A 25,474-nucleotide genomic window follows, 5' to 3' on the forward strand; every position below is an offset into this window, starting at 1 on the left:
AAATCAGGTTCAGGTCCATTGTTCTTCTTTTAATTACTTTCCACTCAGCGATTGTCTCGGACTGAGTGCACGTGCAGACAGAAGGTGCTTCATGTTGATGGTGTCTACTCTGTGTAATATTTATATCTATTTATATAAACTGTATATATGTTTGTTTCCGCCGACTTTCCACATGCAGAATGTTCCCATTTGAAGTTATACTGGTCTCCATTAGCAGCTATAAACACGCTGCATAAGGGTGAAGCCAAGAGGTTCGTTATTTCAGAGGTTTGGTTGAAGAATAGAATATAAACGTGTGTGTCTGTGATCTGTCTGTGATTTGCACTTAAACCATCTCTTATGCAGTCTGCACTCCGATCATATTTTGATGTGGGTTGATGGTTCAAGTCCACTCGGGCCTGCGGCTCCCAAAATCCATTGAAACGCTCCGGTCAATTACAAGAACTACAATAACGTGGCTCCGGATATTTTCCAGAGTTTTTCTTTCACATCTGCAGAAAGCAGCCGGGGACACACACATTCACAACAACAGGAAAATGTCCACAACACTCTGAGGCGGCTGTGCAGAGCACCAGGAGGCGGGACATGGCGTGTTGGTGTTTAAAGCACATAAACACTGTCGTCAAACTTTATTATGATAAACTTTCCGAGCTGACATCTTCATCTCTATTTCATCCTGAGATAATCACATTTGCATTCCCCCCCAATATCTATAGCAAATGTCCTGTGCATGTCTGGAAGCAGCTTACGTCACGTGAAGCTTCATTTCTAAGTTTAGGCTCCTGGTTGTTTGGGCTGAGCAGAAGGTTCAGAGAGCAGCTGGACTTCTCGTGTACCAGAACACCAGAAGAGGACAAGCTCTCTGAGCCGGTGCTGGGAATCACCTCCTGCGAAAGGACAGACCTCGAGTCTTAGTGGAAACTTGGCTCTGCCCTGCGTCCACTTCCAAACGCGACAGCTGCTTACACACAGTCTGCACATCATAATAAACACACGAGGCCAACGCTGTGTGTTCACCCAACTGGTCTATCACGGGGGGGGGGGGGGTCATCACCACACAGCAGACGCATGAAAGCCTCGAAAGTACAGATTATTCTTTACATATGCGTCTAGCACAAGAGGGACGCTCTTTTAGGGCTTCTGGGAAGACAGGTGGATGTCCAGGCTTCGTTACTGGAACACACTCCACTGGGCTTGAGCAGTGACGTGGTCCAGCAGTGTTTTCAACGTTTTGTGGTTTCTTCCAAGAGCCACACAAAGCTTGCACTCACTCTGTTTTGCATGCACTTCTACATTTACTGTATAAGCGTAAGAAGTCAAATCTAATATTATACCAATTCGTTCTACCTCATCCAGGTATTTGCTCCTCTCGCGCTCCATCGACTCACAGCGGACAATTTGTACCTGTGACAACAGAATGTGAAACTATTTCAGGTCTGCAGCTTTGCATGCAAACGATGACCCAATGGAAACCGGGCGCTGCCGGTGCCAGCTCGTGGAGGCGGTGTGGGTTACACACGCTGCGCTGGATGAGCCCACACCCGCAGGTTGAGCTGGGTTACACATCTGAATCATCTGCCTCTGCACTGCAGCCGTGACAAAATGACACAATGGAGTGTGTTGTAGGAACAAGAACAAACAGATCTGTGCATGACATCCGGCACGTTTACCTAAACAGATCACCTGGAGCGGAATAAGGGTCAACTCACGTTCAAGCTGTTGAAGAATAAACCTTAGACCGATGGATCAGCTGTTGTTTAGTTCACATACGGTCAACAAAGATCATATCCTGTACATCAGGGTCCTGTTACCACTTGTATAGATTTAACTGATGCTAAAAACACAAGATAAATCTATATTATTGTAAAGAGTTTGGTTCATTAATCAATATTATGATCGTACAAATCGATCGTGGGTATCAAGCAGCAATGTGCTTAGAAAGACTTCACTCATTTTGCAGCTCGGAGAAACTGACTCTTTTTTTTGTTTGAGATTTTCTAGATCACAAATCTCTTTCTCGCTCGATCCTTCTCCTGCAGCAGAATATCTAAAGAAGAGTCAGGGGGTCTGTCGGCAAAAGGCAAAACCAAAAACATGACTCAGGTGGATTTTACAAACAGCTTTAATCCGTATCTTTAGCTGAACGAAAACGAAAAGCCTTGGTGATAATACGACTGAGCTATGCTAAGTGGAGCTCCTCATTCTCCAGATGTGCATCTTCAACTTTCACCAAACAAGATCAGACTGGACTTTTATTTGCATCAGCTATAGAAGCTCATAAGCTTTAATCAGCCGCGTCATTTTCCTCGACTCATTTATCCATCATCAGCTTCCTGGATTTCACGGCGGCCTTGAATTCCTGAAAACTTGAAAAACCACTCTGCTGCCGTAGCTTCCCCGGACCTCCTCCTACGGGGCTGCAGCTCCTGGTGATGTTGACTTTAATAACATCTCTTATCCTTGCATGTGTTTGCTGAAGGGGGGGGGGGGGGGGGCAGCATCTCCTTGCTGACCCTTCGAGGGTTTATCCACTAAATCCGACTGAGTTACCCTTTTTCGCTATAAATGGTCAATTTGCTCGCTGCAGACGCTCATCTGAGAGAAGCAGTGTCTGAAATCTGCTCCACTAAAACACAAATATCTAAAACCTTTCACGTCCACGCAGGTTGGATTCCGTCAGATTGTTTTTATTCTCTAAATATGAGCAGAGTTAACAAGCAGCATCCTGTTGAGGTGATAGAACAAAGCCTCTTCATCACCTTTGCTCCGACCTGTTGCGTCTTGACTGAACGCTTCACGCCCAGTTTGACTCACCCATGAAATATGCAGGGCTCAGTGTAGTGTTGCAAAGCGACAATGAATCAGTTGTGCATCAGAAGTGAGACACGGGGGCAGTTTAACAACTACACAACCTTTTATTCTTCTTGTTTAGATGCACCTTGTTTGTTTAGACGAGGTGCTGAAAGTCAAAGTGTGAATGTTGCAGGTGCTCGGTGAACGTGTCTGGACTCGAGTCCCAGAGCAGCTGCACTTTGGCAAAAACAATGTTCTCAAGAGAAAAAAGGAGAAAAGTTCCACTCGTCCCTGACGGAGCTTTTTGGAGGAGTCAGGACATCGAGTCTGAAACCCACGTCACATCTCGACCTGGAGCGGAAGCCTACGGGACAGTGAGGGGGGGGGGGGATGTTTATGCAGTCGTAGCCAATCACAGCCTGAGAGTCATACCAGGGAGAAGTCGTTTTGTTTACACAGGCCCCAGCCAATCGCGTTACAGACCTGTCATTCCAGTCCCCGCCCCCCCGGCCCTTCACACCCCTCAGAGAAACTATAAAGTGGCCTGACAAGTCAAGAGGGAGCATATTGAACCATGAGAGAGAACCTGGCAAACATGGCATTCACAGACTGTCTGACACCTGCTGACCTGTTCCCAGAGGGGATGGGGTTAAAGTAAGTCCATCTGGAGATTGAAGGGGGGGGGGGGTGGGGGGGTTACTGGTTGCGATGGGACATCACTGAGACTCATGCCGAGACAAACCACTAACAAGTTGTCTTCATTTTCTTTTCACAGGAGGAAAAACTGGGGAACCAGAATAAGATTTCTCCTGAAGACAAACTCTTCCCACTCGGTTTTACATCTCGTGAGAAACAGACGATACAGGTACAACACTGAACTCTTCATTCTGCATTCTGCATGATTTAAACCACAGGTTATAGTCTTTGATTTGGTTTATTTTGCATAAGTTTACATCTTTATTACCTTGGATTTATTTTAATTTTATATTGTTTTCGTGTTTATATATCCATAGTAATGTTGTTGTATTGTTGCATGTTTAATATGTAGAAATTGTGTTATGGATAAATGAAACCAAACCTTGCGATTTTATGCCTGTAAATAAGAAACTGAATTCTAAATATGATATTATAGCATGGGCATAAGATCAAATCCTAAAGTTTGAAAAGAGTGAATTGTAAAAATCTCAAATCTGTGGATTCTCCTCTGTTACTGGTTTCTTACACAACCTCTGCTCTCTCGCCTCAGGCCGAGTCCCGATGACGTGAGCCAATGGGCGCAGTCACTCGACAAACTACTCAGTCATAAATGTAAGTGTCGCTCCCTTCATCACTCAAAGGTCACAGCTGTCTGCCGAGTTCACCGGGGTTTAATGGCATCAATAGAACGCCGACTCCACCTTCCACCGTGTGGACGAGTTTCCAGGGTTTTAACACGTCTCTCTCTCTCTTTCCTCCGCAGACGGCAAAATGATCTTTTGCATCTTCCTGAAGTCGGAGTTCTGCGAGGAGAACATCGAGTTCTGGACGGCGTGTGAAGAGTTCCGCACGCTCACGTCTCACAAGGAGCTGGTGTCCAAAGCCAACAGCATCTACGAGGAGTTCATCACAAGCGAAGCTCCCAAGGAGGTAAACAGCAAACCGATGCCTTTCGTTTTATTCATTGCAATGTTCCTTTTTAAAAATGGACGTCCTGGACTCACTCTGGATGTTTCTCTCCTGCTCAGATTAACCTGGATTACCACACGAAGAACCACATCACAGAGAGCCTGGAGGACCCGACGGTCACCACCTTCCTGGCGGCTCAGAAGAAAGTCTACAGCCTGATGGAGAACAACTCGTACCCGAGGTTCATCCACTCGGACCTCTACAAAGAGCTGTGTTCCCGGGCCGAGGCCAAGCACCTGAGGCCCTGGTCCAACTGACCGCCGGCTCCTGCAGCCATTTGTTTACCAGTGTGACCGGGAGATGAGGCCACTGATGAGGGCACCGCCGCAGGATAAGAGACCCGAACGTGAATCCAGAGCAGAAACATTGAGGGCGAGTGTGGGAAATGCACAAAAAGCCATTCCCAGTCCGCCCTGCTGGGAGCGTTCAGCGGGGACGCTCTGTGACGCTCTGTGACGCTCTGTGACGCTGCGGGCACTAACACAGCATTTCAACCGGATGGGATTAAAGTTACATTTTTTCCTCACTGGGACATTACCTGCACTTTCCTGGCTGTGCTGTCAAGAGTTTGATGTTCTGAGCAGTGGAGCGGTTCAGGAAGAGGCCGTCACTAGCAGAGTGGGAGGAGTCGAAGCTGCAGGACGTCCTGTGGGACAGCCTCTCCTCGTCCTTCCGGTGGATCTACACCAGTTTACACATTTTTCTTTACATAACATTCGCAAACTTTTTACTGAGGACTTTGTTGAGCCTGATGTGACTGATGTTTCTGACAATGATGATGTATTTATTGTGAATATTGTAATGTTATATTTTGTGATACTGAAAGTTCAGAGCAGAGGGAGAAATAAACTTTGTTCTTCGGTGCTGACATTTATTCTTTGGTGCTTTTATTCCCTAACTGAATGAAAACATGTCACAGAGGTTCACTGGGAAACTTTGGAATAATGTGTTCAACAAATCTTCACCCAAATCTCAATTTATTCAGCCAATTATTCTCCTGATTACATCAAAGTAACATTATTTATATTAATTACACATTTATTATTAATGTTCTCAACTCGGCTCAAAGAGAAAAAAGTTGAGAACACAATATCTACACTTTTCCAGTCATGGTTTCATATCCACCTGTCAAATTTAAATCAAATATTAAGTCAAATTTTAACAGTTTTTTGTCTCTTCCAACTCCAGAGGGAAGTATATTTCTCTTTGGAAGCTAAATGTGTGTTAGCGACCACAGTAGCTTTGTGTTAACTGGTGTTACACAGGGTGTGTATTTGATTTGCGTTGCCTGCTCATCACGATGCAGATCAGAGACCAAACAGCTGCGTTGCATATTTGTGGGCACAAACCTTCTCACATTCAATTATTTATTTAATCCAATGTAAATTAAAATATTATAAATAGAATATTGCAGCAGCTTAACTAAATATAAGACAGTATAATGCCTGAATTCTTTTTTAAAGACAGTGTCAACATAGGTGAGTATTCCTCAGATAGTCAGAAATGAAAAATACCAGAGGGGCGTTTCTTATTGTAAAAATGCAATATTATAACGTCAGTGATACCACATGACAAGTGACTTATTAATTTAAATAAGCTGAAGATTGTGTTTCTAATCTTATTGTAACACTCGGCTGCAGAGAAAACTTAAAATAATGTATTTGGATTATAAGACATAACATTAAAAGCATTATATCGTCTCTGTAGCTATTTTATTTATGGAGATGTCTTTGAGAAAGAAGTTATTTTAGTTGAGCTCATCCTTTGACCCATAACATCCAAAAGGTCAAGTATGGGGAAAGTCCATCCAGCCCGCAGGATCAACGTATTTTAAGAAGATGTATTTTCCATTTGTTTCCCGACTGAGCCCGAACTGGAAGTGGTTTGGACACACGATGATCTCTGAGTGTTTGGTTTAAAAGAAGATCTCAGAATCACTAACAGCACAAACTGTCCAGAGACAATGTCCTGAAGGTTTCACAACAACATTCCTCATCGTCTGTGGAACAAGGCATTCCTCTCTGCACAGCTGACGGGCTCCACGTCACCACAGCTGGGTTCTCATACTGGAACAGGGGCCCCCCCCCAGCCTGAAGGTGTGAGTGACTGACAGCTGGGGGAGTCCCCTCCTCCGTCTACGAGGTGTGTGCTCTCTGAACTCATGGTGGAGGCTGACGGTGTCCAGACGTCTGCACCTCGTTCCTGAAAAGCTGACGCCCCCCCCCCCCCCCCCCCCACCCCCCACAGACCTGCAGCCTGCTGTCGAGCCATGATGAGGTCACGGTGGAAAGCTGCGGCTCCACAGCAGCCATGTGCTCTGCAGCTCTACAGCTGATCTGGGATCTGAACGTGAAAGGTTTGAAGCCCACTGGCTGGATTGTGTTCATACTGGTTTCTTTCTATTATAACTGGATTGTTTATAATCCAATGTTTATAAGCTAGCAGTTTTATCTCGAGGCTGGTTTAGCATGAACTTTGTTAGAGGCATTTGTGATCTGCAGAGGATGAAATCTATAGACTGTAGAGATGCTGAAACCGTAACTTTTCATAGCTCCATTATCACGTCTTTCACTTTGTCTAATATTCTGCAAAATTCAAAATATGTAGCAGAGTTTAGGGTTTAATGTCAATCATCCGAAACTTGGCTACCAAGTAGAACTAAGATACTGACCTTGGTAATCGACTGAGAGATGATTTGTCTTTGAGTTGCCTCGCCAAGGTTTTCTCTGTTCATCGCCTCCTCATTTTACTTAAAACAACCGACTAATCTTCTTTATCTACAAAACGTTTGCTGGCCACCAATTTTTTGACTTGAAAAATATATCAAAATGAAAAGTAGCTTAATTTAATACCTTCAAGTTTCACATCGCGAGTTCTTTTCCTGACATTTTCCAGTTAGCAATAAATCAGAAGTTTAATCAACGCTGATAACGTTTTGTTTGTTGATCCTCGGATGCTAATTTTATTTTTAAGGCCTGTTCCTCATCCGAGTTTGGAACAATCCATCAGAGCCTGTGTGTGAGGATACGCTGGACAAACTTTCCTTGACCTTGACGTCGGCCGACGAAGCAAACATTCCATTACACATCAGACTTCATCTATTTTTACTTCTTGATCATTTTTGGTTGCATCAGCTCCACCATCCAACCACCGCACCTTCTTCACTAAGTTGTGTGACATCAGTCAAACACAAAAGGAAACAACAGCGACAAAGAGACAAGGTGATGTGTGTAGTCAGGGAGTGAAGATATTTGTGAACGCTGGCACAGTCACCACCAAAGCTTTTTGTTTCCTCACTGGCGTGGCCCGGACATCAGAAAAGACAACACACACACACACTGTTCCCACTATGAACTGGTAGTAAAACCTGTGTGTTTTCATCTGTTGTCATGAAGCAGCTTGGAAACAGGCGACCGGGCTCGGATCCAACGAGTGCTTAAGGTGTGTATGTAAACACTGGAGGCCAGAAATAGAACCAGGGCCACGCTCTACTGAGGCTGAGGAGCCTGCAGAGACGTCAGAGTCCTCAGACCTCAGGACGGCGTGGCTCCGTAACTCAGACGAGTACGGCTTCATTACACAGAGCAAGCAAGAAGTGGATTTACAGGATAAATCACTGAGGCCACGTCAGACTCACATGTCCAAAGAATCAACGCACACACACACACACACACACACTGCTGCGGGAAACTCTCCAAAAACTACACAAGTCCTTAGGTTTGTTTCCTTTGTGAACGATGCACTTATAAGGACTTGGCCGAGTGTCAGCGGACCCTCCACAGGTCACATGGTCTCACACACGGATCTAAATGTTGGTCAAGTTTTTAGAAGATTCTGAGTTCATCTTGTCCAATCGTTTATTTAGCTTCACTATTTGATTTATAATTTTGAATTAAAGCTTATCAGATTTGTTTGTCTTGTTCTATAAACAGTCTTCAGTTCTCTACTGCACCAGCAGGTGGAGGCAAAGATCAACCGACATAAAAAAAAAAAAAAGGATTTGATCCATTATAGAAAAATAGATTTTGGAATTAAGTCGAATGGAAAAGCAAAAACCATTCTTAAACATCTACACATTTTATTATGAAAATAAGACAGGACATAATTCGAGCACATCTTTCCTTCTATCATGCAGTAGAGCGGATGAGACACACATGGAGAGAGGGTTGATGCCGAGAGTCTCTCTGCTACACCTGCAGTTCGGTTCCTCGTGCCCGTGCGGTTCACAGGACGCCACAGTGAGGAAGTGCCGCAGACCACCCACGGTCGCTAATATGAATATGACGCATGATTTACAGTATCAGTATGTGGCTCACTGATGAAAGAGTGACTGTGGGGGGGGGGTCTGGATGTGTCGGTGTGTGTAACCAGAGGCTTCTCTTGATGAAGTGTGTCCGTGCTCACTTGGCCTCCTGAGCTTTTTTGGCGCTCTGCTTCTCCTTCGCCTGGCGAGACACACAAAAGGTACTTTCATCAGTATTTACACAGAAATCCTACATTAATACAGAATCTATTACTGAGGCTCCTTCTCCTCCCTCTAGAGCCGGAAAAGACTGGTATGCATTCTCTATTAAGTCATAATTTTGTTAAGTAGAGTATAATTGATGAAAGCAACGAATATAAGGATTAAGAAGATTAAGACCCAGGTAATGATCCTGCTGAACCGCTGGCTAAGGCTCCTTCGATAAGAGATGTTTTTTAAAGTCTATGGAAGTTCACTGGTTTTATTAATTTGACTAGTTGTTCAAGAACTTTAAGGAAAAATCAATGATCATTAAATGTTGAAGGTATAAAATGTTTTCATGTCATGTTTCAATCTGCATCACAGGCTGAGAAATGTAAGCTTTTGTAAATTCTGTGAGCTCTTGAGGAATCCCTCAGGTTTTAGGTTTTTGGTGCCTTAGGTCTGACCTCTAGTGGACAATATAAACACTGCAGCTCTGGTTTTCTAAACATCTTAGATCAGTTTCATTAAGTTTGGAATTAATTTCAAGGTTCACAGGAAGGAAAGGTTATTTATTTAGTCTTTTATTAATTGTCCCTGAATGTCTTTAAAACAAAATACAGGATGGCAATATCTAAGATATTGTAAATTCTGTATGTTTCATAAAGATGAGGAGAAAAAACTGCGCTTCAAAATGTCAAGGTGCTTCCTTTAAACCTTCCCAGAGACTCAGTGCAGCAACACTACAGTAATAAATAAATAAAGAAACGTGTGAATGTGAATCTACCTTCTCCACCAGGGGTATTAGCTGCTGGTACTCTGCCAGTGTCTTCAGAAGCTCCATGATGAAAGGAAGGTAGTTGTGCTTTCGTCGAATGTTTTCAATCTGGAAACGACAAAGACAATACATGAGTTTATAATGTACTGGTTTATTAAGAGGGAAACTGTACTCTCTACTTCTAGTGTGAAATACAGAAAGTAATAATAGGGAGAGGGTTGCTGAGGAGAACCCCACCTTATATCTTTTAAGTTTCTGATTCTCCTCATCAATAAGGAGCTGGTACTTGGCGATCTCGGACTGGATGGAGCTGAGGAACGTGCTGCTCTGGTCTGTGTCCATCGGCTCGTCCTGGAAACAGAGGGGGACACAGGTTTCTATACATACAGGACATATCCTGACTAGTGGGAACGGGGGGGGGGGGGGGAATAGGAATAATCAGCACTCTCACGATGCTCATTTTGGTTAAACTCAAACCACTCACATAATCCCACTATCAACTTTGTCAAATGGACACTTCCCAGATGTAAAGGAATATTGGAGTCCCAGAATTTCCAAAGTTGAAGACATGGTGAAGTGACCAAAGACAGAATAACTTTTAATAACCCTATAAATGCCTTTTTGAAGACCCTGCAGAAACCCTGATGCACGTCCCAGACTTGAGTTAATCACATTTATTCCTCTTAAACACACAATCTGAGAAGTGTGTTGTTACTGACCTCCAGTGGTTGAAGGGTTAACCTGCAGGACTAATGTGGATGTGTATTTAAGGCGTGTATCAGGTCATCACTAAGGTGTGATGTGCTACAGGTGGAGCAGAACCTTGTGTCAACACCCAGTGATGACGAGGGTGTGGCATCAGCTGTTAATCTTTAATCTCCCTCTTGAACAATACACATGTCACACATTATCCTGAATATCAAAATTGTGCTTCTTTATTCCACACGTATTCTACTAGTTGAGTTGTCATATAGTGGACATCAGGACTGTTAGATAAGGTACAATATACTTGCTTGTACCAAATCTAAACTTGTCTTTGGCTCCAGGCCACAGCATCACATAACATATAGCACAAAAGTGCACATACACACAAATACATCAAACATGGCAGCTCCTACAAAGGTGCATCTCAGTCACCGTTCCTTCCATTCGTTTTCTAAATGTTGTATCTCAGGACAAGAAAGCATCATATCACATGTTTTTATCAAAACTAGAAAAGGCTGTGATGTGAGAAGCATGACAGGTGAGTGCACGCAGCCCCAACTCACCATTATCTCAAAGCAAACCACAGCTACCATCTCAAGCTTTCTGAAAGCTGACAAGTGGTGCATTTCAAATGTGGGCTCCCGCGGAGACAGCGCAAAACGTAATAAATGATTCTTTGTCATTTCTGCGCTGGATTCATCTCTTGTGCTGCCACTCACCTCGGTGAGCTGAGTCTGGAGCTCCGCGATTTTCCTCTCGTAGATCATCTTTCTGTCCGACACGATGGCCATTAGGTTGAATCGGATCTCTCCCTCGCTGTACCTGAGGAGGAAAACCAAGTTCAGTGAGAACAGTAGGATAAACAATGAGAAAACCAGGGAAGTATTGAGCTGGAAGAAATACAAGTATTTACAGACTGAATGTAAACTTTGGCTCAATATGAGCCCCAAGATATTTATATCTTTACATCAAAATGTATGAACTTATTTGTTCTACAACTGGATGGATGCAGATACTGCAGGTGCATCTCAGTCACCGTTCCTTCCATTCGTTTTCTAAATGTTGCATCTCAGGACAAGACATGTGGCTGCAGAGGGCGCTGTTGCGCACTACACGTTACACAGTGTTCCTTGAACCCTGTGCACTTTGTTAATCCAAACATTTTCTATTCACACAAAGATAATTACTTCTGTATTCTTTTCTCAATCACTGGGCGAACGGCGCTGATCCAGTCGTCCTGGGTGCAGGCACCTGGAGAAACACCGACGGGGATAGATGAGACTTCAGGAGTGGGTTTATACACAACCACCTCCGGCACACACTTTTCATCATCATCATAATAACAGACGGTTTCAGGGGAAATTGACCGTGGCAAACCAGCCCAGTATTCAGCACAGTGGGGGCCTCCCGCAGAGGGACTTTAAACATCAAACTGAAAACCTAATTCAGATAAAAGAAAAAACAGCAGACACCGTTGTTCTCCTGCTTACCCAGGTCAATCGGTCCCTCTCGAAGTCCGTCCAACTCGTATAGTCGGCCGTTCACAGGGACGTAGCTCACAAAGTGGAAGGCGTCTTCGTCCTTCGCTGACGGCTTCGCATCGAATTCAAACATTTGCTGTCTGCAAACATAGAAAATACAAAAGTACTGAAGTGGGAATAACATCTGGTCTCGCGTATCAAACAGTAAATTATCCTCAATTATAAATGCTATAATTAACTTAGATGCTTAAGTTGATTGATCAACTAGAACCCGATTGATGAATTGGATATAAATTGGCCGATATGACAAATAGTTGAAAACTAAAAAAAATTACAATTTAGAAAAAATGTGAATTTACATTTGAGATAAACACAATCATCTTTATTAATTCAAGTTCTGTATATTAGGTTGTTTTTATGTATTGTTTTTATATGCTTCAGAGTTTAACTACAAAATACATTTAAATATATATATACACAAACATAAATACATACAGGTAAGTATTACAATACTCCTAATAGCAACATCAGCCTTCTCAAAAATATGTATTTGGAATGACCAATAAATTAAATAGTCTCGTACGTGTATATTTTGCAAAGCGTAAACTGGTGGGTTAGCGGCAAATGGGCCAATCGTGTTTCTCCTAGTGGGAACGAGGAACTAAAAATAACGTGAGGCCAATCAAACCTCCTGTCTCCAGCTGGATGTGATATGAACGGGAGCTTACCTGGCAAAGCTGTTGTGAACTTGTCGGATCACTTCAGAGTTGCTGAGAGCCAAACCTTTCATCTGAGGAGAGCGGGAGATGCATGATTAGAACTTTGTACCCCCCTGGCTTAAAACATGCTGTGGGGGGGAATGAAAGCCGGTATCTGATTCTACATTCATCTGAATGCTAATTGAAATATAATCACAGTTACTAATTAAAATATATGTTGTATTTGGTGCTTCTATGCCTATATATGTATAAATTATATCATAAAACTATTTTAGCCTTTACTCATTGTCCCTTGTGAGATGTTAGCATCTATAATGTCATGTCTAGGTAGGAATACATTTTCCTACCTAGTTTCTCCAAACCAAGAAAGTCAAGCATCATAAGTCAGAATATTAGTGGATCACAGTTTTACAGGAAAGAGGATTAAAACCGTCTGCTATAGATAGAAAGGGGGGATGTTGTAGAGAGTTGTGTAATGAGTTTCTCCTCCGAGGGGGAAAAGCAGTACAAGTTACTTTCTTTTTTGAAAGAGCGATGAATAATGTATTCCTTATTATATACATTTTAATGCTCCCGACACTGAACATAAACTGGGAAGGTTCAAAGATAAGAAAACAACAACAAACAAGCAAAGTCCTGAAAACAAAACATCACACAATTCAAAACAAAGCCACAGTGTTTTTGGAATCAAGACAAAAATACCGTGAACATACAGCAGCGTCGAAACTCTGTGAGAACTCTCTGAACTCTGTCAGTGTGTCTCCGAGCAACATGTCAGAGTGGGAACAGTTGAGCAGAACGCTGACAATCGCCTGCGTCGCACAAGCGTTGTTGATGACCTGAAAACAGACACACACACACATTATATACGTTATTGATCCTCTCGAGACAGAGAGCACACTTTAATAATTTCTACCACTGCTCTATTTTTTGGCACATCTGCAAGAGTGAACTAAGTTTAAAATCTAACAATCGAAATTTTAATATTTATGTCCATATGAAGAAATATTTTTGTTTGTGTAAAACAGAGGCAACATCCACAGTGTTTTTTATTGTTTCATATCAACACTTAGTTTACTACAAAAACAATATGAAAGGTTTTGACACTTCTTTGCACATTATTCAGTTTCTATCAGTGAACTTCAGTGTCTTGTCTGTAATACAGTTACTCTTCATATATATATGTAATCTATTCATATATTTAAATTTGTTTAGATTGTATGTTTACTTAATCATTAACTTTTACTGATGTTTAAACTTCTACGATCCCCTTTTTCTGCCATTTCTTTGTATTCATGTGTTGCTTCTGCTTATTGGTTTTAATTCTATTACTGCTTAATGGGACCTTGGTGCCAAGTTTGTTTCCCTCTCACGTCCACCATTGTTTTGAATTGACTATAAATCTTCTGGGAATCTGCCTGAACACAGCAGATTTCCCCATAATGGAACAAATCTTATCTACTCTTGCCTGTTTTGCAAAGAAGATTTGGTCGAGTCTCGAGTCCTGGACGATGGATCCTGCAGGCTCTTCGCCCGGCTGCCACTTGAACAGGAAGATCAGGCCGTGAACCGGTCTGGGGAAGAGAGAACAGATACCATTACGTTAAGTCCTGTCATCACTGGGATTGTAACGGTGCACACGTGAACTTACTTCAGGTTGTCAAAGTTCTCCGGCTCCATGCTCCAGATCTCCTCCACCTGGGAGCCTTTGCAGCCTGACAGGGACAAATGAAGCACCGGACAGTCAGTCACACTTTGGACACGAAGGTGAACACAACCTGTGTGTTAGCGACAGTCTGGTCTTCGTCCTCCATGGAGATATAACACCTGTACTATGTTATTGTTTGTATTAATTGATCTTCACTGTGTTGTTCTGTTGTTGTGCTGCTCGTGTTAATTGTTGCTGATTGTGTTTCTTGTTCTCGGGCCTCAGTTGGACCATAGGTCCTGATTTCGATGCGACTGCCTGATTAAATAAAGATAAATAAATAAATACAATACAAGGTTTTCACCCGCCGTTGTTTTGAACGCTGAGTAATGCTAGCCAGCTAGCTAGCCTGAGTAAATAAGCTAAGCTAGCCCAAACATTAGGTGCAGCTTCCATGAGAAAACAGCGTTAAGTGCAGCTGTTAACAACACGTGTTCTGGACTACCTATCGTTTGTGCTGCGTAGATTTGTTGACCTCCATTACCACGCGTTAAGTCAACGCTAGCTATTTGTATGCTGTCGTTAGCTGTAGAGCAGCTAGCTAGCTAGCCCCGTCGCATTAGCCGCGCGATGCTACATTGAATGAGCGGCTAACCCTTTTAGCCCCGCGCCACTCACCGAAACCTTTGATGAGCTCGGTGAACACCCCGGGGTCGCTCTCCATCAGGCACCATTCTCCCGCGCTGCCGGCCATCGTTCACGGTGTAAAGTACGAAACAGAATACACGCAACTGCGCGCATAAAACCAGATGCTAACGTGCTAGCTTAGCGGCGGTCCCCGTTAGTCAGGCTAATTTCACCTAGGGTGCTGGGGTGACGTCAGACCTGCGACGCGGACAGCATGGGTGCGCTCGTTCTGTGATACAGCGCGCGCCGTTTTCTTTATAGAAAATTACTCCCGGACATCACCGATAAACGTATTTTTCTAAATACACTTAAAAATGTGTATTTAAAAAGTGTGTAATGTGTAGAGATTAAAACGTATTGAATTGCGTATTTATATTTATGAAATATGACTGATACCCGCCCTTCTGCACAGAAGGTGTGAGTAAATGAATCACTCCAGCAAAGACGCTCAGAAAAATACAAGTTTCATATTTATTAAATATCAGAATACATTCAGTTTATTAAAAAACATAATTTGTCATCATACACATGCCCATTTACCTAAATATGCATCACACCGAGCAGCATCATGATTCCTGACACACTAAATAACCACCTACCTAATTTGAAATGAAATCACACAGGGACTGAAATGGAAACTGTTTTTCGACAAGCAAGTAAAAAACACAAAACTACTATATGATTTTCCATTCAGTCTATGCAATTAACCAATATTTCATTTTTCAATTAGATATAACGTTTTTTTTTTACATGTTGCTCACATAAAAAACAAATCTGCAGTTATTTCAGTGTGACGAGACATGAACAAATTCCCTCAAAAATCCATAAACAGAACTCGAGTAAACACTTTGGTGTGTTCACTGCTTGATGACGCTTGATGCCGGAGGTCGTGCTTGTTCGTGAGTGTAATATGGTTAAAAAAATAAACCACCATACAACAGAGATTTGAAGTAGTTCTCCTTTTCACAGGCTGTGTTTAAAATATGGCAGCTTTAACAATAGTACTGTAACATCCCTACATGAAAACATATGTGTTTTAAACATGAAACATGCAATGCACTTTGATAAATACATAACAGGCGCACTCAAGCATTGCAAAACCTGTCTCAGCAGATCGAGCAAACAATGAATAAATAGAGGATTGAGAGATATGATAAGAACGGTTAGTCATTTAGCGAACTGTCCGCTGGCGGAGCCCTCGGAGCTGGAGCAGCAGGGAGCACACTGTTCGATCAGGGGCACCAGCCTCCCCTGCTGGTGGAGCTGTTTGGTGTCGGAGCACCCGCCGATGCAGTTTCCGTTGATGAAGACTCTCGGCACCTGAGCACACAAATCACGTCGTGATATAAACACAGTTTGAATGACTGGTTCGATGACTGCCTGTTACAAACAACAATCTGGACTAGATGTCATTTGTTCTGTTGTTTTTCACAGGAAGCTGTTCTGAGTCAAAATAAAAAGCAAATTCTTGGCTGCAGCCCCAATAAAAACCAGTGGATGACAAGGCAACCTTTATTTATTAGATGCTGAAAGCGCAGACTGTAAAGTTACTTGAAATTGACATGACACGAGATTCTTACCGTTCTGGCACCGGTCACCTGAGCTAAGGCCTCTTGCAGTCTCCTCCCGTCATTGTGTTCATCCAGTTCGACCACTTTGTAGTTGGCACCGATTTCATTGAACACGTTCTTGGCCATTTTGCAATAAGGACAGGTGGTCTTGGAGAATATCACGACACAGTTCTGTGACACCACTTCCTGAGAACGCGGACAAAAATAAGATTTCAGTAAGTATGAACAGATCACAGAAAAACCACACAATGGGCAAAGAGACGATAACAATTCTCTCAGTGGTTAACTTTTGGTAAGTGAGTATACTATGGTACAGGGTAAATCAAATAAATACATTTTCTAGATGTTACAATTTCATTTTACAGAAAATTTATGATTAATAAATCAACTACAAAGTTCTTGGACTCAGTATCATTTTGTGTTATATACAGTTTATTTGTTTTTCATAGTTTTGGGGTTGACGTCATTGAGGATCTTTGACTCAGAATTGCAGAAAAACTTGAGAACAGGATGGATAGACTGGAACAAACTGACAAGAGCCATCAAGCTATACCAACTGAATAAGACGCCAAGGAGAGGGGGTGAACTGTGGGAAATCAAAATATGGAATGACAAGAGAATAACCGAATAACAGAAATGTCAACATTTATTTTTAAATGCCAAGTTTATCTGACACAGACATTTAAAACTAGGCTGTAATAAGACTCTGAACAGCCGGCTGTCCCCCAAGGTTTTATCAAGTTTCTAAATTTGTCAGATCTCCCAGCATCTTCTTACCTGAACATACTGTACGCAGGATGTGCTCGACAGACTCCCAGTCGTGGACGATGTAAAATTCCCCATTCTGAAAAAGACAAATCACAACATTGCAGTCCACAGCTTAAAGCATTAGGTCCTCTTTTTTTTTTACATTGCTCTACATTAAGACATATATACACATAATCCACTGAGCTAGATTACACACAACAAGCATTAACTGAAAAATACTGCAATAACCGTATGAGTGAAGAGATTTCAAAAGAAGAGACGAGCTGAAGACTAATAACTACCATTGAAATAATATCTAACTGGAGGATAACTACTGGTCTGAAAATACTCATGTCCATAGTTCTGGTATAATGAATACTACGTTGTAAGCAGCGTTTTTTTTACTCCGTATGATGCCTGGTCTGCGACTGTAGTGAGATTTATTTGCTGGTAATCCAGGATTAGGGGTAATCATGCTCCTCACTGTCACTGGTAATTGGGATTTGAGATTGAGATTTGACACCTTGGTGAAGCTAGTTTAAGGTTGGATGTATTTGTTCCCTCCAGTTCATGGAGTATTTACTAGGGACCGTATTTACAATACAGTTCAGCATTTGTTTGGAGTCAGTTGGTCACATGACATGGAAGGTATTAAAAATACAATTTGATAAATATTCATATAAATAGGGGATGGACTAATATCCACAAATCAAATGTCCGGTTTGTCTTGGGGGAGGTTAAAAGAGCGGATCCTTTTTCAACAACTTCAAACGCACTCCTTGCGGTGTGTAGTTTAGTTTAGTGTGTAGAATTTAGCGACATCTAGTGGTGAAAGGCTCATGCTGCAGCTGAATACCCTTCACCTCACCCTCCTCTTCCAAACATAAAAAAGAGAACCTGTTGTTGCTTCAGTCGTCATAAAAACTCAAAAGCGGTTTAGTATGTCCAGTTTGGGCTACTGTAAAAAAACATGGCGGCCTCCATCGGAATGACCCGCTCCTGATTTACATTTAAAATGTGAAGGGAGGATTCTTGAGTAAAGATCATTACTACAATTAAGATGAAACACACAGATTATTTTATATTCATTTCTGCCAATAGATCCCTTTCACCTAAATCTTACATACTGGACCTTTAACCTTGTTGCTGTAAAATTCACCTTTGAACTCTTTTTTCCTAATCTCTGAAAAATGTGGCATGTTAGAGAGAGAAATCAATGAGTGACTCGGATTGTGGGTTGTGAAGCACTTATCCTTAACATTCTAAATAAACAGGTATTTCTAAAAAAGCAGTCGATAGCAAAGCGACCTGTGGCTTACATAGGAGCACATGAAATTGTTTGACAATCTCGTATTGTTTAGTAAAACTATCTCGAACTAAAATATTAATCTTGATCATAAAAGTCTCAGAAGATTAGTCATTTTTTAACTTCAAGAAACTTTGTTGCTATTTGGAGTCACATGACATGAAAGCCATTTTCTGCTGAAACAATAATTTAACGCTGGTCCCTAAAAGTGAAACCCTGAACATCCAACTTAAAACTAACTTCTCTCGTGTTTGAGCGTCTGACCAAAGCTCGTGTAAAATACATTAAAATCAGGAAAACCGCCCCAGTTTAAAAATAACATCCTTCCTATCACGCCACTGCAGGTGTTAAAAGAAACCAAATCACTTTAGAGTTAATTCGGCTTCACTGTCATACACCTCACAGAACTGGTTTCAACAACAATCATAATATTTGTACTTTCTTCGCAGTAGTTGGAACGTGACCGTTATGTCTTAATGAACGATGACAGTGATCAGAGACTGCAGAGTCTAATATTAACATTTTGATGAAATAACAGCTCAGTGATGCATCATATTTACTCCAAACTCCTCTTAATAACCTATTGAATTTTGAAGCTGAAGAAAACAATGCGTTAGTTCACATAAAATACGATGGAAAGAGAATTAAACTTTAAGTTACGCTAGGTAAATATGTGAAATCGGAAACACGAGTAAACATTTGTGAGCCCAACACTGATCCTAGAGCAGTCGCATCATGCACTGACGTGAACAACGTTTAACTTCTCTTAAACTTTGTTCTAAAGATCTCTAGATGGCTTGTTTCCTAGCTAGCTATGTTTGTAGTGTAGCTAGCGGGTATGACCTTCGGCAGCCGGTCCACGCCAGCCTCGGGAGGCTTCCGGCCCGAGACCACATGGAGACAAAGTGACACACGGCCAGAAAGTAATCGAGCTGTTGACCTGGGTGGAACATGCGGCGACGGGACAGGAAGCTCTGCACTCACGCGCCAGCCTTTGTTGTTAGCAGTAGGTTGTGGCTAACGCTCAAAGCCAAAAGCCCTACCTGACGTCACCAAACGGAAGAGAAGCAGCGTCTGACGCAAGCACGTAACGTCGTCCTGAGTACAACACACGTGACCCTCGGAGGTATTCCAGGCGCGCGAGCCCTAGCGTGTTCGTTCATTGTGACGTCACATGTAAACAAAAGACACGTGATAGAGCTAGAGCGAGAAAGCTCGATATAGAGCTAGAGCGAGAGCGAGATGTATATACAGATAGATAGATAGATAGATAGCTAGATAGATAGAGAGATACACACACAGATAGATAGATAGATAGATAGATAGTTAGATAGATAGATAGATAGATAGATAGATAGATAGATAGATAGATAGATAGATAGATAGATAGATAGATAGATAGATAGATAGACAGAGAGAAAGAAAGATAGATAGATAGATAGATAGATAGATAGATAGATAGATAGAGAGAGATAGATAGATAGATAGATTGATAGATGATAGATAGATAGATAGATAGATAGATAGACAGAGAGAGAGAAAGATCGATAGATAGATAGATAGATAGATAGATAGATAGATAGATAGATAGATAGATAGATAGATAGATAGATAGATAGACAGAAAGAGAGAGAGAGTTAGATAGATAGATAGATAGATAGATAGATAGATAGATAGATAGATAGATAGATAGATAGATAGATAGATAGATAGATAGATAGAGAGACACACACACAGATAGATAGATAAATAGATAGTTAGATAGAGAGAGAGAGAGATCGATAGATAGATAGATAGATAGATAGATAGATAGATAGATAGACAGATAGATAGATAGATAGATAGATAGATCAGCGGAGGCCTCGCTGCTACAGTTTATTTCTTCCTTCATCCTCATAGATTTCTGTTTCTCCTCCCTCATCAGATGCAGGTGGACATGCTTTGGTTCAGAATTAACCATTTCCCATTCGCCGCGTTAACCCAGAACAGGCTCAAAGGCTCCGGCAATCAATCACAAATCTAAAGATCCCTGATGAGGCAGAACAGAAGTGCTTCACTTCAAATGCCCCTTCTTTCTTTTTTCTTCTTCCATCTTCTTAAAGCCGAGGGAGAAATCCATCACTTCAGACTGGATTTACACCATCAAAGACATCTACAGCTTTGCCCTTCAGGGGTAATATCCTGACACAAAGCCAGCGATGTTAGGAGAGACGCCGCAGAATAGCATTAGGGTTCAAATACCTGCTCACAGCATTAATACATATGATAACAGACAAGAGGGAGCGGGTGAAGCAGCTTGAATGACCGACTGATCTCTACAACCCCTGGTCATTTGACTCAGGATGGATTGAACTTAAACTCTAAAGCTGCAGTCTGTGCCCTCCTGCCTGGATTTGAAGGTGTAGAACCCTTAAAAAAGGTAAAAAGCTTATTTCTGTAAGAAGGCTTCATCCATCACAAAGTCCCCTGTGCGAGAGAGGAAGTATCAAACCTGCTCCGGGGTTATCGTAACTTTACCAAAGGTTGTTCACGGGGCATGAGGAAATCTGATTCCCACTGTCTAGCTGAAGATGAAAGGGATGTAACCCCAACTTCCTGGGTCTCAAACAAATCACGCTATCAGGTACAACTGGACAAAGACGGACTTAGTGGCATGAAGAGCTTTCCAACATTTTTACCCAAAGGATATGATAATCCACTCAAACTCTTAAAAGTGACTATAATTCCAAAATGTCCCATTTCAGACACCATCAGGGGAATGTGTGCCCCCCCCCACCCGTCATGTGAAACAGGTTGGTAATGAGGCATAAAAACATTTCAAGCTGCAATGAACTTCTGACACATGGAACTGGGATTTGTTGACGAATTGCTGGTGGATGTATTCGCTCTATTTGGTGCCACAGGGCTCATTCATAACACACGTGACTGGAAAGTCACCACAACATTTACACACTCTCCTGGGACATGTGCTTTGATGTATACACGTATATTCAAAGTATGCATATATCCTTATGATTTCTAATGGTGCAACAAAACATTGGAATCTAGATTATAATCATCGAGCAGAAAAGAACAGACATGGACAATCGTCGGGATAAAGTGGGTCGTCCGCTAATCGGAGGATCAAAGGTACAATTCCCACATGAATTGAATGACATGCATGAAGACCAAGAGCCAGATATAGAAACAATACATCATCACATCCATCCATCCATCCATCCATCCATCCATCCATCCATCCATCCATCCATCCATCCATCCATCCACCCACCCATCTATAAAACCTCAACTATAATTAAATCATTACTACATATCTGGATTTGTAAACTTTAAAGAGACATTTTTAAATCGGGACATTACTCAGAAAATAGATGAATTGCGTTTTGTTGTGTTATTTGTCTTTCGGAGAAGAATGAGCAGCCATTAGTGTGATCTATATATCACACATCTCCGTGGCATGAGGCGACTGATGCTTCACTTTGACAAATGAGAGCCATCACGGGGTAAGTTGTTGACACCAGCTCTTCTGATTAAACATTCGTTTGCGATTCGAGTCCGTGTGAGACATCCACAACGTGTTCATGGGTTCATTTATTTATGTCGTGTTTTTTTACTGAGGTCATGTGAGATTAGAGCCATTCCCCGGCAACACTGTCAGCTTTTATTGTGCCACGAGCAGACGCCCATGAAAACCTGTTCATGGACTGGAAAGCTGTCCATCACGGCACTGGTACAAATGGAGCCCTACCTTCATGCGTATCAGAAATGCAGCGCCTCGAGGCTGCTTCGTATTTATCTCTGTGGGTTGGTGGAGGAAACCCACACGAACACCAGGCACAGGTTCTCCACAGGGAGGCCATGTGAACCCCACACACGCTTTTGAGGTCGGGTGTAGCTCGATAAGAATTGGTTCGTTCCACAAGCTGCTCATGATGGTTACGAAACAACACACTCGAGTGAATCACACACAAACAGAGGGGGGGCATGTATGATCCGACAGTTGCTTCTTGAAGGTTTTCACAGAGTTGCACTTGGGTTTTCACATGAAATTTGTCAAAAAATACTTGTATAAACAGTGAAAAAGAAGCAATGTAAAGCATTTTTATTTCCTTGTCATTATAGTTTTAACTTGCATGATTTAATTGTTGTCTTCATGTCGTTTGAGGAAAAGAAAGAAGTGATTTTCCAGCTGTTTGCTTCCTCAGGATTTTGCAGCCTTGTAGTTTCTCAACAGTTCTCAGTCGCTTGAGGCCGAGTGACCGGATGCTGTAGAAAAATCTCAATTGTATAGTCTCCATTGATCAAAGCATTGCTCTTGGCCGTGGCCTGATTGAGTGCTGTGGATTTTCTGCTTAACAGGCAATTGGCAAAGTGCATAATAACTCATTTTTAGTCAGTTCATCAATAAGCTAACACTAAAATCCATAACACTTATCAGGAGGGTAAGTAAAGCGTGTGTCACTGTGATTATTCACCGAGCAGCCGCCAGACTCTGCTTTTCTGTGAGTTGAGGAAACTGTCAGTCAGAACCGGGCGGGGGGGGGGGGGGGGGGGGTGCTAGATCCAGGTCTGTAACAGCAGGTCCAACGGGTTCGAGATGGAGCCAAAACCTCCACCACAGAACATCAGGACACATTCAGGGCCAAGTTATAAAAACAACTTTTTGTCGTGAACTTTTTGTGAATGTAACTGTCAAACTTATTTAAAAATATTCAAACTTACACTGATTAACATTGATTAACTATAAAACATATCCTGCATGTGATCATGTGGAATCTGTAGATGAGCAAATTTGAGGATTTCTGACCCGAGAGCTTTCTGGTTTGTGTTTCTGTATCTGTTATCAGCTTTTTGATTCATCTGAAGTCATGAGATAGATGTTTGTAGAGATTAGATCAAAATGACAGGAGCTAAAACCAAGAGATTCGGACAGAGGCTGAAAAGAGGAGCAGCAGCAAAGGACAGCCTGAGAAAAGTGATGTGTTTTCATCTAATGAAACAAATGACAAATCCCAAAACTAAGTTTACCAAGGCCACTGCAAATAGACAGGGATATCATATATTCTATCAATATTCCACTGACATATTCAGTGACTTGCTAAATCAGTAAATTCACGGCATCATTACATTAACAGGAAACATTATATCACCTCAAATTATGTTTTTCCAACTTCACAACTTATATTTGTTGAATATAAAACAGAATTTTCTGGGAGACAAAGCCGAGTAAACACAATCATGTTTTTGAAAATTGAGAGTTGTCAAAAACAAAAACGTTCCGGGGATCGTATTCGAGTGCGACTGTTGCCTCGCAGTCATCTAAAAATAGACTCCTCCTTTGTTCAGGAGCAGCAGGGGTTTTGGGTGGGGGGGATGGGGGGGGGGGGGGGGGGGGTACAGGTGAGATTCCTGCCTGATGCAGATGCTTAATTTCACGTGAGGACTTTAACCTGTGTATATGATTGGTTGTGATTGGGCCCGGCTGCAGGGTGAAGGGATTTCTCTTGCTTATGCCTTCAGAAGCAGAAGGGGGGGGGGGCCTCCCGGTGCAAAACAACAGATACTATGGCGGCAATATATTTCTCCGACAGAGCAATTTATGGGAGCATCACTATTAATCATCGCGGTGGAAAGGGAGATTGCCTAACTCATCCGGAGCCCCCCATGGAAAGGTAATTCTGCCATCACCTCCAGTGCTCATGGGCCTGAGCAGCTGATGCATGTTGCCCACGCTCGGACTCGGCCCTGCTCTGGCATGGCAATAAGCTGCCGTGATTTAATATCCGTTTGCCGCATGCATTTCTTTTCTCAGACGTGTAATCAGTCCACAAGGTTCTGCAGGAGGCCGCTATTGAATCTGTAGGCTGCAGCCCCCCCCCCCCCCCCCCCCCCCTCCTGACACCTCCCTTCGACCCCACCTCCTCCGGTGGACAATCACCGGCTCGCCAGCAGGACACGACGGATCCTGCCGCCACTCCTGATTACACCCATGACTCAGGTAGCCGATTGGCTGTCAGGGGGCGCTCACGCATACAGTTTGTTTTCTTTGTTTTTTCTTTGCTCTCCTTTGGTGCAGCGTCGTCTCTGGGAATTTTTTTTTGTCAAAATGATTGATTGTGATGGTTTGAAATGCAAATGTGTGTTCCTTGCAGAGGAAGTGAGAGAAGAAAGAAAAGAAGAAATCTGTTTTTATGCGCTGAGAGGGGGAGAAACACTTGGAGAGAGTCAGCAGTTTAAAAAACTGTCGTGACAAAGATGATGCGCTCCATTAGGGATTTAAAGAGACTGGATCTGTCTCACAAGCCTGAAGTTTGCATATATTGATGCAGTAGCTGGCTGTTATTTTTCTCACATTGTCTCTGTGCTGGTGCATAATACAACGTCTGATTAAATCAATGAAAGAGACCAATTCAAATGGGTTCTCATGCATATTGAATCCAAGGCCAGGAGAGCAGCCATGTTGAGTACACAAAGTAAAAAGCAAGTCGATTTCTTTCATGGCTCGAATGATAAAATAAATCTTATCAGAAACATGAACATGTGAACATACGTCAGCTAACTTCAACTTCAACTAACATGGAAGAGGAGGGGTTGTATGACCCACACTGCAGCCCCCCCACACGAAGGTGGCCATGATGATTTGGTGGTTAGGACTTCCTCTCAGGGAATCCACTGTCTTATAATTTATATTAAGAATCTCCATATAGTCAGTTCCAGACCAACATGGATGAGGAAGGTTTCTCAATTCTAAGCACACTGTCGTCTCATTAATTATGAATAACAGTTCATAACCTAAACAGATGCTCCATCCTTGTGCGTCTTTAAACTAGTGTTTGTGTTTGTGTTGAAAGTGTTTTTGTTTATTTATGAGAAAACATTTCTCGGCTGCTTCTGTTTTTCAACCATGACCTATCAGACAACCAGAATGAG

At 42.3% G+C, this 25,474-nt stretch overlaps 3 protein-coding genes across 6 annotated transcripts; 1 reads left to right on the plus strand and 2 right to left on the minus strand.

Moving 5' to 3' along the window:
* The first annotated feature begins 3,354 nt into the window (after positions 1-3,354).
* LOC133960218 (regulator of G-protein signaling 2-like) lies at positions 3,355-5,328 on the plus strand. The gene is made up of 5 exons (XM_062394676.1): positions 3,355-3,447; positions 3,569-3,658; positions 4,040-4,101; positions 4,253-4,419; positions 4,518-5,328. The coding sequence occupies exons 1-5, from the start codon at positions 3,368-3,370 to the stop codon at positions 4,713-4,715; spliced, it is 597 nt and encodes a 198-aa protein (XP_062250660.1). The 5' UTR covers positions 3,355-3,367; the 3' UTR covers positions 4,716-5,328.
* A 3,188-nt stretch (positions 5,329-8,516) lies between these two features.
* uchl5 (ubiquitin carboxyl-terminal hydrolase L5) lies at positions 8,517-15,123 on the minus strand. Its single transcript, XM_062396028.1, has 11 exons — positions 14,912-15,123; positions 14,237-14,300; positions 14,054-14,159; positions 13,299-13,424; positions 12,595-12,656; positions 11,876-12,006; positions 11,573-11,636; positions 11,105-11,207; positions 9,918-10,031; positions 9,690-9,788; positions 8,517-8,903 (listed from the first exon to the last, which is right to left on the minus strand). The coding sequence occupies exons 1-11, from the start codon at positions 14,985-14,987 to the stop codon at positions 8,859-8,861; spliced, it is 990 nt and encodes a 329-aa protein (XP_062252012.1). The 5' UTR covers positions 14,988-15,123; the 3' UTR covers positions 8,517-8,858.
* A 244-nt stretch (positions 15,124-15,367) lies between these two features.
* On the minus strand, positions 15,368-19,609 carry glrx2 (glutaredoxin 2). Of its 4 annotated transcripts, none has more exons than XM_062396179.1 (4): positions 19,588-19,609; positions 17,269-17,335; positions 16,501-16,677; positions 15,368-16,240 (listed from the first exon to the last, which is right to left on the minus strand). In XM_062396179.1, exons 2-4 carry the CDS (start codon positions 17,332-17,334, stop codon positions 16,088-16,090), a joined length of 396 nt encoding a protein of 131 aa, XP_062252163.1. In that variant the 5' UTR covers position 17,335; positions 19,588-19,609; the 3' UTR covers positions 15,368-16,087. The 4 variants fall into 4 exon arrangements, with proteins under 4 accessions (XP_062252163.1, XP_062252162.1, XP_062252160.1 ...); XM_062396178.1 differs by having other exon boundaries at positions 19,485-19,609; XM_062396176.1 differs by lacking the exon at positions 19,588-19,609 and adding an exon at positions 19,388-19,581.
* Between the last annotated feature and the right edge of the window lie 5,865 nt (positions 19,610-25,474).

The sequence above is a fragment of the Platichthys flesus genome, chromosome 9 (genome assembly GCF_949316205.1).
Source record: "Platichthys flesus chromosome 9, fPlaFle2.1, whole genome shotgun sequence".
Lineage (NCBI taxonomy): Eukaryota > Metazoa > Chordata > Actinopteri > Pleuronectiformes > Pleuronectidae > Platichthys > Platichthys flesus.